We start from the raw sequence: 14,428 nt of genomic DNA on the forward strand, positions 1-14,428 counted from the left end.
AGCTTAAATTAGGAGGAGACACCCTGTGTTTGGAGACGCAGCTTTGGTGAGCATCCTTGACTTGCCCTCTCCGGGGAGCGTTGAGGCCGTTCTGTGTCCTCGGATCGCCACCCAAACATAAACAAGGTCTGGATAGCAACTCTGCAGGACAACCGGGTGTATAAAACTGCTTGTCAGAGGGTAGTTGGCCCTCCTCACATGTTCGGATGTGGAGATACGAAAGTTAAGGTCTGGTTTCTCTTGAGATTATTAATATCATTTTTTCTTTTCTTTCGCCCTCTCTGAAAAACCAAAGAATGGATTCGCATGGCGGGGGGTATGAACAGAAAGATAAGCTGTGACACAGCTGGTAGAAAATGTGGTTAATCCAAAAGATATTTTGGCCAAAATGGGCGCAGGTAGGCGATCAGATGAAGGGATGCGGGTGGTGCTGTGGTCTAAACCAGAGGGGCTTGCCGATCGGAAGGTCGGCGGTTCAAATCCCCGCGATGGGGTGAGCTCCTGTTGCTCGGTCCCTGCTCCTGCCCACCTAGCAGTTCGAAAGCACGTCAAAGTGCAAGTAGATAAATAGGTACCGCTCCGGCGGGAAGGTAAACGGCATTTCCGTGCCCTGCTCTGTTTCGCCAGAAGCGGCTTAGTCATGCTGGCCACCTGACCTGGAAGCTGTACGCTGGCTCCCTCGGCCAGTAAAGCGAGATGAGCGCCGCAACCCCAGAGTCGTCCGTGACTGGACCTAACACTCAGGGGTCCCTTTACCTTTTTAGGCGATCAGATGGCTTCAGGAATGCTGGGAAGTTTTGGCTGCAACCTCGTGGCTGATTTGGGGAGAAGAGCTGGGGCGCTGGGAGAGGTGGGCAACTCGGAGATCTTGCAGCCGGCCTCTTTATGGACCAGTCTAGAAAGTGGGTCCTAGGGCATGGGCTGCATCCGGTCTGTCTGTCTCTGCTCATCTTGTGAGGGATACGCTGAAAGGACTACGGCTTGATGACAGCGGGAGGGAGCTTTGCATTTCCATTGCTCTCCAGTCCTGGCTGGCTGAATATGAAGACCAGGTGTCTCCCTCTTCCCCACTGGGTGGTTGTTTTTGGTGTCCTGCTTTGAAAGGGTCTCCTATACCAGCCAGACTGTGTTGCCCAAATGGAATCTGCCAAGAAACGGTGGCCAAAGAGTCCGGGTTTAATTTCAGGTTTGCATGTGCCTCTTCCTCCAGAGAACCCTCTCCTAAACAGAACCAGAAAAGCCTTCAAGTTTTTTGTTTCTCTGTCTTAATCACTTCGGCTGGAGATCTGGCATCCCTGGAGCCTCACATGCCATCTTGTTGTTGTTCAGTCGTTCAGTCGTGTCCGACTCTTCGTGACCCCATGGACCAGAGCACGCCAGGCACCCCTATCCTCCACTGCCTCTCGCAGTTTGGCCAAACTTATGCCAGTCGCTTCGAGAACACTGTCCAACCACCTCATCCTCTGTCGTCCCCTTCTCCTTGTGCCCTCCATCTTTCCCATCATGCCATCTTAGGCTTGAAATAAAAAGTTTGCTCATCCACTTGTTGGGTTATTTTGACCCCCCACCTTCCCCTTTGAGGTTTCGTCCATCCTCAAAGCATTTCTGGATCCCTGAATGGCAATACCAAGATACTTGGGGGTGTGGGGTGGGTTGGGGTGTGGAAGAGAGGCACATTTCCCTTTGATATGAAAAAAATATAGTTTCCACTCTGATCCATCCACCCCAAATGCAGATACGATGGGTGACAATAAGTTTCCAGGAGAAGAGAACAGGGAGAGCGGTTTTCGGGTTGTTTTTTCCCCCGGGGGTGGGGGTGGGGAATATAATTGCATGCTCTTTCAAAGCCTGGTGGGGAGAGAGGGTCTGGACAGGCCGTTTCTTTAGGGAGAGGATGGGTGCATTTCCACCAGTGCTCCTGTGGCATTAAACAGCAGCGTATCTGAAAAATATCAGCACCTACCCATTTAATCTCTTGCATGTCTGCATCATATCATTAAAGGTTCCACTCCTAAATGGTGGGCCAGTTGCTGATATTTGCAGCAGCGAGTATCCAACAGAACCCCCCCCCAAAAAAACCTGCCTGCAGGGGAGGCTACCTTGTTGCATCCCTGTATGAGTCCCTGGTCTGAGATTTCCTTCCGTCAAGCAGGAGGCACTCTCAGGGCAGCAACTCGTGCAGAGCTCCTTTGGGGTTTGGGTTGTTTTACACTGGCCTGCGTGGTCCCAAAACCAACATTTTTGTTTAAGCAAAGCTTTCTCTCCCCTTCCCCTATATTGGTCCATACCTATGCCCTCCCCCCCTAGGTTGCTGCACCCGAACATTGCAGGAGGAAATGGGCTGAGGACCCCAAAGGTGAGGTTGGGTTCCTCTCCGGATTGGCCCCCGAGTCCATCTTTCTTGGAGTGCCTTCTGTCCGAGCTTGCCTTGTCCTAAAAAAGACCGCTTTTCCTTCTGCCTTGGATCTTGCTTTTTAAATTATTATTCTAAGCAGGGCTTTCTTGAGCTGCATGGGCCACTTATCTTGGTGACTCCAGTTCCCACAATGCAGTGCTTCTTGGCTGGGTTGGGGGGGGAGGGAGGGGGCAAGGATTGGAGTGGATGGAGTGGGGGGGGGAGCCCTGTGGCTGGCAGAAGAGGAGATATATATATATAGAGAGAGATATATATAGTGAGCCCGACTCATCGCTCATCCCATCCTCGAAGAGGGGCTTGGTTGGTGCAGGTGAGGGGGGGGGTCTTCCGGGTCTCCAGCCAGTGAGCAAATCGGTGCCCCTCGAGCTCAGAGAGCAAGTGGCTTTCCTATTATCTAAGAGGAGGAAGAAGAGCAGAGGAAGAGAGGAGGGGGCAGGAGGGGAGGAGGGGAGAACATCAAGGGGGCTTTGTTCCTCCAGTAAGCTCCAGACCTAGAAAAGAGAGAGAGAAAAGGGGGGAACAAACAACAGAAAAAGAACAGAGATATATATATTAAACTTCTTTCTTTCTTTCCAGCTAAATCCACTGGGTCACAAAGAATTTGAGGTGCCCGGAAGCCTAGGACATGCAGACAGAGGAGGGTGGTTTGCGTGGAGTCCTGGAATCGAAATCTTCCCCTCCTCTCCCCTTGATTTCTGCCCAACCTGGGTGAAGCGGCCACGTTTGAATAGGCTGTGTCTTCTGCAGCTCCTTCCCACTTGGGGTGGGGACCCCACAGAAGAGGCTCCCCCCGGCCTCTGGAGCCCCTGCCCCCCCTTGACTGCGCCACAGGGTGTATGTCAATAAATCTTGTTTTGAGGGTGTGTTGCGATTCCTTCCTTACCTGAACAACGCAGCCATGATTAAAACATCAGGCTAGTAAATTTTGAGCGGTCAAGTAAGGATGGATGGATCCAACCATTTCTCATTTCCCCCAGTCTTAAATTCAGTTCTCCACTTATTCTTCAGCAATTTGCAAATTCTTAATTTCTTTTAAAGAAAACCTTGCGAAAATTCGCGTTAGGAGTGAATTTCTCATCGCGTACACATTGTCGTACGAGGCTAGGACTAACGGGCACATCTTTGCAAGCGATTTCCACGAATCGAATGCATTTGTTTGTGTGTGATTCACACGTTTGCATCTTGGCGCACACTTCTGTCTAGTAATATGTGCTTTTTAAAAAATACTCGGCCGGAGAATTTTGCACTGCAAAGTTTGGAGAAGCGCGAATTTTTGTAGGATTTCTGCGTTTCGGTTCACGTCTCATTTCGGAAGGTGCGAATTGGGTAGATTTGCATTTAAAAAATGCCAACGAAACCCCCATGGTGAAGGCAGCTGGTCTGCTCCATAAATGTACATTTGTAATAGTAATAAGAACATTTTAGGAACAGCCACAGAAAAACGCCTGTGGCTAGATTTGCAGGACGAGGCGATGGCGCTGATAGCGAGTCAGATCTTCCCTTTTACTCCTTTCTCTCTCTCTGCCTCCACCCCACAAAGCAGGATGAATTTCTCTCTGTCCCCCACCAACACCGTCCCAAGATTCCAGCAGACAGAGCCCCCCTCTAGCACAAGGCACCCGCTGAGAACCATCCAATTAGCTCTGTCCTGCCATTTTGCCGTGTCTCCAAAGGCCACAGAGAACGGCAAGATGGCAGCCGACGAGGAACCTGATCCCCTTTGGGGACTTGCCGGCGTTTTGGCTTTTGATCGAGAGCGGTGGGCCGGACCCTGCTCTCAGGTTGTTATATTTCATCCCTCCTGCATCTCTGGAGGAGGAAGTTGGCTCCTAAAAATTGTGGTCAGGGAAGATTTCTTTCCTTTTCTTAACCTCTGCCCCCGAACTCTCTTTTGGTCTTAAAAGATAACCCTCACATTATTCTACCTTTCCCCCTGCATTGGGCTTTAATTCTCTTTGGCTCCCCCCAATCTTAAAACCCCGGGTTCTAGCCACGATAATCCACCCGAGAAAGTTCTTTAAAGAATGTTGCAGCCATGGGATCAGTGGAAGCAGAAAAAGACCCTCCTATTTTGGGGTGGTGGTGGTCTGTAGTGCCTCGTGGTTTGAAATGACAGCCTCGCTCCCCACCCCCGCCGAGAAGCCGCCCTGTGGAGCCCATCACTGGGGGGTGTCCGGCCTCCACACGGCGTTGGCCCACGAGCCCCACCCCACGATGCTTTATTTTCAGCAACTAGAAATACAGACACACACACGCACACACGCACCAACGACGACGACAAAAAAGAAAGAAAGCAAACACACACACGGGAAGAACCCACGACGACAACGAAGAACGACGACGAGAAAATGAAAAGGTACACGAAGAGGCCTTTTTTTTTTTTGGAAGCTGGGGATTCTCACGGACAAGAGCAGCCCCGCCAGGCCAGGCACAACACATCGGGATGAGAGATTCCGTGGGCGGCAACGGTTGCCGTGGAACAGCCAATCGGGAATCTCCGGGATGGATGGCAGTGGTGGTGGAGGTACCCAACAGGTTTGCAGAAGGGGGTGGTGAGAAATAGGGGGGCAGGGAAGGAAAAATAGGTTCATGCAGCAGGTCAAAGAGATGGAGACTGGGTAGGGCGGTGGGTCAGGCAGGCAGGCAGTCCAGTGGGGGCCACGGTTGGGGAAGAGGGCCATGAGTGTTGAGGGGGTGGGTAGAGGAGGCGGCAGCTGGATTGCGAGCACAGCCCATAGGGTGTTTTTTTTGGGGGGGAGGGATGGGGGAGAGGATCACCTTTGCCACACAAGAGAGTTGACGTGTGTCTGTCCCCTTTGCCCCAAACTAACGTATGCAATTTGGGGAGGGGCACGAACTCGTGGAATATGGCGCAACCCACCCACCCCTTTTCCTGCTGTTCTCAGTCCTGTGCTCCAAATCACTAAGGTTGGTTGGAAGCCCTCCTTCCAATACCCTTGTTTGTGACGGGAACAGCTCCTGTCCCATTTCACCGGGTAATTATTCTGCAGTCGTCAAATTGGCACTATGTACCTAAACCGCGTGGGCAAGGGAACCCAGTCTAGGCCTGCCTGGGGTGTGTCTCCAAAGTGGTTTTCTTCAGACCACACCCGCCTGTCAACCAGCTGGTGTCACTGTGGGAAGTACTCTGGCACTGTGGGAAGTACTCTGACCCTTGCACCCGGCAGGATTGAACCCTGTTTGTCAGTTGGTGAGCAGAGGGCCCATGTTCGGCTTTCGGGCAGCCAAAATACAGTGTGGGGTTTCTTTGCTTCCACGTAGCTCTGTGCTATGCTTTGCGGCCCCAACAAAACACTTCAAAATGCAGCGTCTTGTGACTTCACTGCGATTGACAGGTGAGTCCTGTCCAATTTGCACCCCCCCCAGTGGTGGGAAGATTGGGATCCGGTCTGGCCGACCAGTTTACAGGTACAAAACGTGTGTCGAGTGCGCCGGAGACCCCGTATAGCAAAGGTGGAAGGTGGGGGGAGGAGAGAGACAGGATCAGGGAGTGGGTGGGTATGGGAGAGGAAAGGAAAACTTTTAAATAAAAAATTTACATTCGCCCACAGAACGAAAAGCACAAACCAAATTGCACAGAGCCACCAGCCAAATGCGTCTGAGAGATTAAGAAACAACCGTACAGACAGGCAAAAAAAGGAACACACGGCACAGGCAAGAAAACTATAGAAAAGAACAGGCCACAGCGATATGGTGACGACAGCGGTAGAAAAGGTGACCGAAACCAAATACAGGTAAATTGGAGGGTGAGGCAGTGTTCTAAGGTGGGGCAGCTTGGAGTCTTAACAGATGGAGGTGAAGGGGGGGGACCATGGCGCCCACTTCAAAATCAAATTGAGACTCTTTTATTTTTGGAGTTTGGGGCAGAGACAGGGGGGGACGTGGGTGGGTGCAGGGGCCTGTGTGTGTGTGTGCGGTGGAAGGGGGGGCTTGCTGTGCAGGGGGGGCATGGGTAGGGGGAAAGGAGGAGGGGAAATAAGTTCACCAAACGAAAACTACGTTCCAGAAACTCACGGCACATCCAGTAAATGCTAAAATCACGCAGACGTCATGCAAAAAGAGTGCAGCTCGGATCACATGACGTTTTTGTTTGTTTGTTCTTTCCAAATAATAATAATAATAATAATAATAATAATAATAATAATAATAATAAATATATAACAATCACTTTTCTTTTGTTCATTCCAGAGGATGCAACTTACAAGGGGGGGCGGAGCTACGTCTCCTGCGACAGGCGAAGGGGTTGCCTTAGCAACAGAGTCGTCTCAAGATATGATTGCAACACCCTGTCGGAGGGAGGGGGGAGGGAGGGGGCGTGGTTTCGAGCAGTAAAGAAAAAAAAAACGGGAGTTTGGTTTTCTTTTTGTTTGTTTGTGTGTGTGCGTGTGTGCGCGCGTGGAAAAACCAATGATCCTCAAATTTATTTATTTATTGCAGCTTTATCGTTTTGATAAGAAATGGGTTTTCTAAAAATAAAAAAGGACATTTAGTCAAAGGAAAACAACACTGCTTACTGACACATGGAAGGAAGACACGAGACAGGAAGGTTTCGACTCTGGTCACTTGTAAACTCCCAGCATGCATTGGGAAGAAAATGTATGGATTGCATTGTCACAACTTTCATTTTTTTTTAAAAAAAAGTCCCTTGATTCTTTTAGGACGGGTGGGGAGGGGGGAACCTTCGGCCATTCGGATGCCTCTGAATTACGACTCCCACCATTCCTTTCTTGCGAGGTCTGGTGGGAGTTATAGTTCAGCAGCACCTAGAGAACCGAAGGATCCCCGCGCTCGCTAATTCTTCCTCAGCTAGATTTTCATGGCCAAGGTGTACTAAGGGCATACAGAGAATTGGTACACCTTGAGCATGAAAATCTAGCTGAGGAAGAATTAGCGAAACAGGGCCTTGTCCTGGAATTTATTTCGACTGGAATTTGCTTCAATACTATAATAATAAAACTGTTTGAAGACTTTAAAACTGATCTCCCGCCTGGCCAGAGTTCTTGGATTCTTTAATTTTTGACTTCTGGGTATAACCAAGAACTCCAATTTCTACAGCACTTTAAGCAGTCATGGCTTCCCCCAGAGCATTCTGGGAGCTGAAGTTTGTTCAGGGTCCTGAGAGTTATTGGGAGGCACCAACCCCCCCCTTGGAGCTACAATTCCCAAAGTTCCCTGGGAAGAGGAATAGGTTGTTAACCCCCCCCCCCAGGAATTGTAGCTCTGTGAGGGGAAGTGCTGGCAATTCTCAGCACCCGCAACAAACTACAGCTCCCAGAAGGCTTTGGGGGAAGCCACAAAGGTTTAAAGTGGTATTGTGGCGCTTAAATGAATGCTGGGGGTGGAGGCTGCAACCCTAGTCTTTCAGGGCCTCATCCAACCCTTAACTGCTACAGCCTGCTGTGGGAAGTCTCACCCATGCAGGCCCGCAAGGCGGTCTGGGTTGTGTCCAATGTCGGCCCTACTCAGCGCAGACCCATTGAAATTAATGGACACGACTCACTCGGGCCCATTCATTCAAATGGATCTGCTCTGAGTAGGACTTGGTTGCAGAGAACCCAATGGGGCTGGCCAATCCCTGCTCCCTCTCTATCTCTCAGGCTCGCCTACCTTGCAGGGTTGTTGTAAAAAAAAAAGATCGTGAACAAGGTTTGCCAGCCCCTCTGAGAGCAATTCCTATACAGTGGTACCGTCGAATGGTCAAGGAAAACCCGGAAGTACCGGAACGGGTTGCTTCTGGGTTTGCCGCCCGTGCATGCCCAGTAGCGCAAACTGCTCCGTGTGCGCGCACAGAGCGGCACTTTGTCATGCGTCCTTTTCGCCTGGCGTCCGGGGCTCTGGAACGGATCTCGGTCGCAAAACAAGGTAGGACAGTATATATTTTCTGTACTCAAGTCGGGGTTCCAGCAATATCTGCCCCCCCCACTCCACACTGGAATATACTCAATTTGTACAATTCCACTTAGGACTGGTATTATTGCTGTCTCACGGCAACGGCAGGGGCGCTGCCAGGGGGTTCTTGGGTGTGGGTGGGTGTTTTGGGTCTGCGCTTGTTCATGCTGGGGTCATGCGCAAGTCCCAGTCACTGCAAGGGAGATTAGACTTTCCCCCAAAGCACAACCCAAAACTGACTTACAATGATAGATCCTTAAGTGAGACTGGTGGGGAGGCACAATCGAATATGACTAATTATGCAAATCCTCTATTTAAAAAATAATGTTCGTCTCCATTGCACCTTTCTCAATTTCATCAAGTTCCCTGGCAAACAGATCTGCAAATCGAAATAAAGAATTAAAAAAAGTTCCTTCCAGTAGCACCTTAGAGACCAACTAAGTTTGTTCTTGGTATGAGCTTTCGTGTGCATGTATCTGAAGAAGTGTGCATGCACACAAAAGCTCATACCAAGAACAAACTTAGTTGGTCTCTAAGTTGCTACTGGAAGGAAATTATTTTAATTTATTTTTTACTATGGCAGACCAACATGGCTACCTACCTGTAACTAGATTTACAAATGTTATTAATCTTCGTTTGTTCCCTTAAAAAAAAAATGAAACGATTCTCACCTGTCCAAACTCATTTCTAACAGTATTCTGAAACTCAACCACAGCTCCTCCCCAAAAGGCAGGGTTGAGATGGTGAAACTTTTTTTTTTTAATGCTTTTCTGGCTGATCAGCTGGAGATGACCCTTACTTGCCCTGGACTAGGCCAACATGTCTGTCTGCAATCCAGTTTACCAAAGCCTCCGTTGAACTTTTTGCCAACTCCTTGGGTTACAGAGATTGAATTTGTAACACTCCAGAGTGGGCCATAACAGATTGAGGGTAGGGGGTGGAAGAGACAACATCCCAGAATTGACTCCTGAAATTTAAACATACCAGCAGTAGAAAACACACGCGCGCAAAAGATTTCCTTGATTTAAGAACAACAACCCAGAAGGGTCACCTGGGGCGATGCCCTGCTCAAAATGGCAATCACACCACACCGGACAAAGGAGCTTCACATCCAGAGAGATTTATCTGTAGGTGGTGAATGACAGCAAAGGCATGATGGGACGGGTTGCCATGCCACACCTAGACACTAGGGAGTCCTGTCCTCTCTCTCCCAACCCTCCTCGCATGCAGGTCTCCACTGAGCCTTAAAATATACGTCCGCAACGGCTGGGATTGGACTGTCCAATTGCTCTTGACGCAGTAGAAGGAGCTGCCTTTGGAGGAGGCTGCCCATGGTCTCTCTGTGGGGGCGCTGACTTGAGCCCCAAGTTATGGGTGCCCAACGGTGACGTAACGTGACATCATGACATCACGGCAGGGTCTCCAACGTTGTCTGGGAGGTGCAGGGCTGTGACGCGACAGTGCGGGGCTGTCACGCAACTTCCGGTAGAAACCGGAAGTCGTGTCACAGCCCCGCACTGTGGGTGCTAAGCACCCACAATTCTTTTTGTGTGGGTGCCCTGTCATCCTGGGACCCCCAGACCTGGCGCCTATGTCTCTCTGTATGCCCAGACCAGGGACTCGTGCAGAAACACAGCAGCGACAGGCCCAGCAGCCTCGGAGGAGGTTCCCTGCGGCCGATGCCGACCTTCTCTTTCCCGAAAATTGTAAACTTTTGCAAAGGTGCAGAGCTCAGCCGCGGCAAGATGAAGAGAAGTATCACCAGAGGCATTCTAGGTAAATAAAGATGGTGGCAGCCTCCTCAGCGCTGTTAGCTGTTTCGGCTGCTGCCCCCCCCCCCCCAGTGCTCCCACACTTGTCCAGGCCCCCTCACTCCCAAATGCAGGAGCACATATGCTTAATCTGAAATCTAGCCAACTCTGCTCGGACTTGCTAAATCTGGCTAAACGTCACCATGGTCTCCTCGTATTTAGAATTGGGTTGAACATAGATTTAAATATTGCCTTCTCTTCCCCCTCCACCTTGAAACACCTTCCACCCCCCCAAATATGACCAGGACTGTATTGCCCCCTAGTGGCTGGGAGGACACCATGCAGAATAATGTCGGCCACCCTCAGATGTTGCTGGACTCCCAACAGCCCCAATGGGCAGCGTGGCCCCAATTGGCAGGGATGGGGAAGGAAGTTGCAGCCCGGCCGTCTCCGGAGGGTTGCAGGTTCCTCTCCCCCCGGCCTTGGGGCTTGGTGCTCCCCTGTGCACTCTGGCAAAAAAACCCACTCCCCCAGCCACAACTTGATAGCGGGTTGCAACTGGTGCAATTGTTTAAAGAGAGAGAGATCTAAATATTTTGCCTTTTGAGCTCTCTGGGCTTGTTGGGTGCTGCACGAGGCCCCCCCCCAGCAAGGCCTGGCATCAACATGTCCCTCAAAGAACGGGCAGAAGCTACTCCACCGGGAAGGTGTTGGGGTCGATTGGCCAGGGGTTAAGGAAAACAAGCTTTCTGGGAAGAGATTTTACGCTGTGGTTTCCCTCTCGAACCCTTGCAACCGGCCAATAAATGCATTTTGAGGGGCTTCCGGGGTGGGGGTCAGGTGTTGTGGCGCTGTGGTGCCCTCCTGATATGCCCGCCTGCCCCAGCGATATCTCCTAAGCTCCCTGGCCTTGGAAAGCGTGGGCACCCACCTGATGGGCAGCCGCTTCAGTAGGGCCGGTTGGCGTCTTTAGGCCTCTTGAGCTGGACTTTGAGGCGCTTCATCCCAATCTGGAAGCCGTTCATGGCCTGGATGGCAGCCTGAGCGCTGGCGGGATTGTCAAAACTTACGAATCCTGCAAAGGCGGAGGGGAAACGGAGAAGGAGAAGGGAGGACGGGATGGGCGTCCCACCCTCTGCAGAATCCACCTCTTGCCTTGTTTGGTTTCTAAAGCAAAGGTTTAAGTTGGTAGTCCCTATGAGGGAGGCGGAGAAGGCATGCTGGTGGGATGTTTATCTCTCTGCGTGCCGTGCGCAAGAAGGCCGCTGGTTTTAACTTTTAGCCTCTGCGGATTGCGGTTAATAATAATAATAATAATAATAATACAGTCGTACCTCGGGTTACGTATTTTCGGGTTACGTACTCCGGTAACCTGGAAGTGTTTTTTGGCACACGCGATCCACACATGCACAGAAGCGTTCTGCGCTGTCTGCGCATGTGAAGCGTTGTGCGCAGTTCGTGCATGCGCGATTTTTGTGTTGCGTACTTTTCGGGTTAAGAACGGCACCCCAGAACCAATTAAGTACGTAACCTGAGGTACCACTGTAATAATAATTTATTATTTATGCCCCACCCATCTGACTGGGCTTCCCCAGCCACTCTGGGCGGCTTCCAACAAAATATTAAAATACAATAATCCATCAAACATTAAAAGCTTCCCTAAACAGGGCTGCTTGCAGATGTCTTCTAAAAGTCTGGTAGTTTGTTGTTCTCCTTGACATCTGGTGGGAGGGCGTTCCACAGGGCGGGTGCCACCACCAAGAAGGCCCTCTGCCTGGTTCCCTGTAACTTGGCTTTTCGCAGTGAGGGAACCACCAGAAGGCCCTCAGCGCTGGACCTCAGTGTCAGGACAGAATGATGGGGATGGAGACGCTCCTTCCGCTATACAGGACCGAGGCCATTTAGGGCTTTAAAGGTCTGCACCAACACTTTGAATTGTGCTCGGAAACATACTGGGAGCCAATGTAGGTCTTTCAAGACTGGTGTTATGTGGTCCCGGCGGCCGCTCCCAGTCACCAGTCTAGCTGCCGCATTCTGGATTAGTTGTGGTTTCCGGGTCACCTTCAAAGGTAGCCCCATGTAGAGCGCATTGCAGTAGTCCAAATGAGAGATAACCAGAGCATGCACCACTCTGGCAAGACAGTCCATGGGCAGGGTGGGTCTCATCCTGCGTACCAGATGGAGCTGATAAACAGCCGCCCTGCACACAGAATTCACCTGCGAGTCCAAAATGACTCCCAGGCTGCGCACCTGGTCCTTCAAGGGCACAGTGACCCCATTCAGGACCAGGGAGTCCTCCACACCCGCCCGCCTCCTGTCCCCCTGTCTTGTCAGGATTCAACCTATTCTCTTCCCCCAGAACCCCAATGGGCTATCCCTACCGAAACATTTGCTCTGATTGGTGGCCCGGTCCACAAATACTTTGGCGGAGATGACGTTTCCGAAGGGGAGGAACATCTGCAAGATCTCGGAGTCCGTGAACTCTTGCGGCAGGTGGTAGATGAAGATGTTACAGCCCTCAGGACCTGGGAGAGGACGGCCATGTTTTGGGATAAAGGAAGGCGGGGAGGAAGGAGAGAGAGAGATAATTGTTTGTTGAGAACACGCTGGGACACAGAGGGAGCTGGCTGTGCAATCCACATCCCCTGAAACATTGAGATTAGCGTTGTTGAACCAGATTCATGCCAAGTTGCCTCTTTGAACAGGGGAGTCCCAAAGAGCGTTCCATGCTCATTCCATGTTACTCTTATGCGATTTCCGACAAAGGCTTAACCCTGAACAGTAGTTCTCAAGGAGGTCGGAGCTCAAAGCTTTCAACCTTACGTTTTCCTTTCACCCCCAACCACGTTCCCCACCGTATTCTACGACGAGTGAAAACGCAATACAGTGGTACCTCAACTTACGAATTGTAACCGTTCAGAGTGCACATTCGTAGGTCGAAAAATTCGTAAGTCGAAAAAAGCGATTTCCCCATAGGAATGCATCGGAAACGAAAAATTCGGAAAAATTCGTAAGTCGAGAAAACCGAATCTAAAATTCGTAAGTCGAGTGAAGCCCATCTAAAACTGCCAATGGATGTCGAAAAATTCGTAGGCATGTGGACACTTTTTTCATTCGTAAGTTGAAAAATTCGTATGTCGAGTAATTCGTAAGTCGAGGGACCACTGTACCAGGAATGAGGCCCCGTCTGCACGATGGGTTTAAAGCAGTATCACGCTGCTTGAAACCGTAATGGCTTCCCCACAAAGAATCCTGGGAACTGTAGTTTGTGCAGTGTGCTGAGAGTTGTCAGGCGACCCCTATTCCCCTCGCAGAGCTACGTTTCTCAGCGTGTTTTAAGAATCTCTGGGGATTGTAGTTTTGGGAGGGGAACAGGGGCCTCGTAACAACTACCAGCGCTACAGTTCCCAGGATTCTTTGGGAGAACTCATGACTGCTCAAAGTGGTCTGAGATCGCTTTAAATGAATAGCACAGGCGGGGCCTGACTCTGAGTCAAGGCTTCCTTGCTGTGAGCCACTCAGAAGAGTCACCTTGCAATTCCCATTTAGCTGGGGGTGCTTCTGCAGTTGCCAGAGAGGTGCGGCTGGGGGGTGGGAATGGATGGGTTCCTGCACCTTCAGAACAGGGAATTCCAGCAGCTGTAGTCTCCGCATCCACCCACACCTGATGAAAATCATTTCTTCTACCCAGGTCTTAAAATCTGCATAAAATCTCTGTCCACTTAAAAAACCGATATGCCCTAGATCAGCATTCCTCAACCTAGTGCCCACCAGAAGTTTTGAACTAAAACTCCCAGCCAGCACGGCTGATGGGTGTTGTAGTTCAAAACATGGGGGGGGGGCACCAGATTGGGGGAGGCTGCCCTAGGCGCTTCTGAAATTTATCTTCCACCAAAATGCCCTCTTTAATTTTGGAATCTCAAAGCACCTGGTTTTAGAACTGTGGAGATGGGAGGGAACCCCAGTGGCCATCTAGCCCAACCCCCTGCCACTAAACCATCCCTGACAGATGGCCATCCAAACTCTGCTTCGAAATCTCTGAGGAAGGAGACTCCACCGCCTTCCCGGGGAGCCTGTTCCACAGTCGAACAGGATTGTCCCCAATGCTGTGCTGAGCCTGGGTGGTTTAGTGTTCGACTAGGAACTGTGGCAAGAGCCAAAACTCTGGGAAGGAGCAAGTCCCCTCAGACGGGGGCTAAAGAGACCCCCGCCTGCGCCGTGGCTGAAAGCGAGACATTGCGGGGAAAGCGAGACATTGCCAGTGCCTCAGGACTTCCGCAGAGGAAGCGACGGACCGGATTCCAGAATGTTCCAATGGAAATAATGGGTGGGGGAAGGGGCTGGTGACCCC

The 14,428-nt window shown here is 50.9% G+C and overlaps 1 protein-coding gene across 1 annotated transcript in view; it reads right to left on the reverse strand.

Annotated features, from left to right (window-relative positions):
- Positions 1 to 2,747: 2,747 nt before the first annotated feature.
- Positions 2,748 to 14,428, reverse strand: part of CELF3 (CUGBP Elav-like family member 3) — a 75,021-nt gene continuing 63,340 nt past the window's right edge. The window contains exons 11-13 of the mRNA XM_033135774.1: positions 12,459 to 12,602; positions 11,009 to 11,152; positions 2,748 to 2,907 (exon numbers count right to left, since the gene is read on the reverse strand). Coding sequence (XP_032991665.1) covers positions 11,025 to 11,152; positions 12,459 to 12,602 — 272 coding nt within the window. The 3' untranslated portion in view covers positions 2,748 to 2,907; positions 11,009 to 11,024. The remainder of the gene's footprint in view (positions 2,908 to 11,008; positions 11,153 to 12,458; positions 12,603 to 14,428) is intronic.

Source organism: Lacerta agilis, chromosome 17 (assembly GCF_009819535.1).
Source record: "Lacerta agilis isolate rLacAgi1 chromosome 17, rLacAgi1.pri, whole genome shotgun sequence".
NCBI classification, from domain to species: domain Eukaryota; kingdom Metazoa; phylum Chordata; class Lepidosauria; order Squamata; family Lacertidae; genus Lacerta; species Lacerta agilis.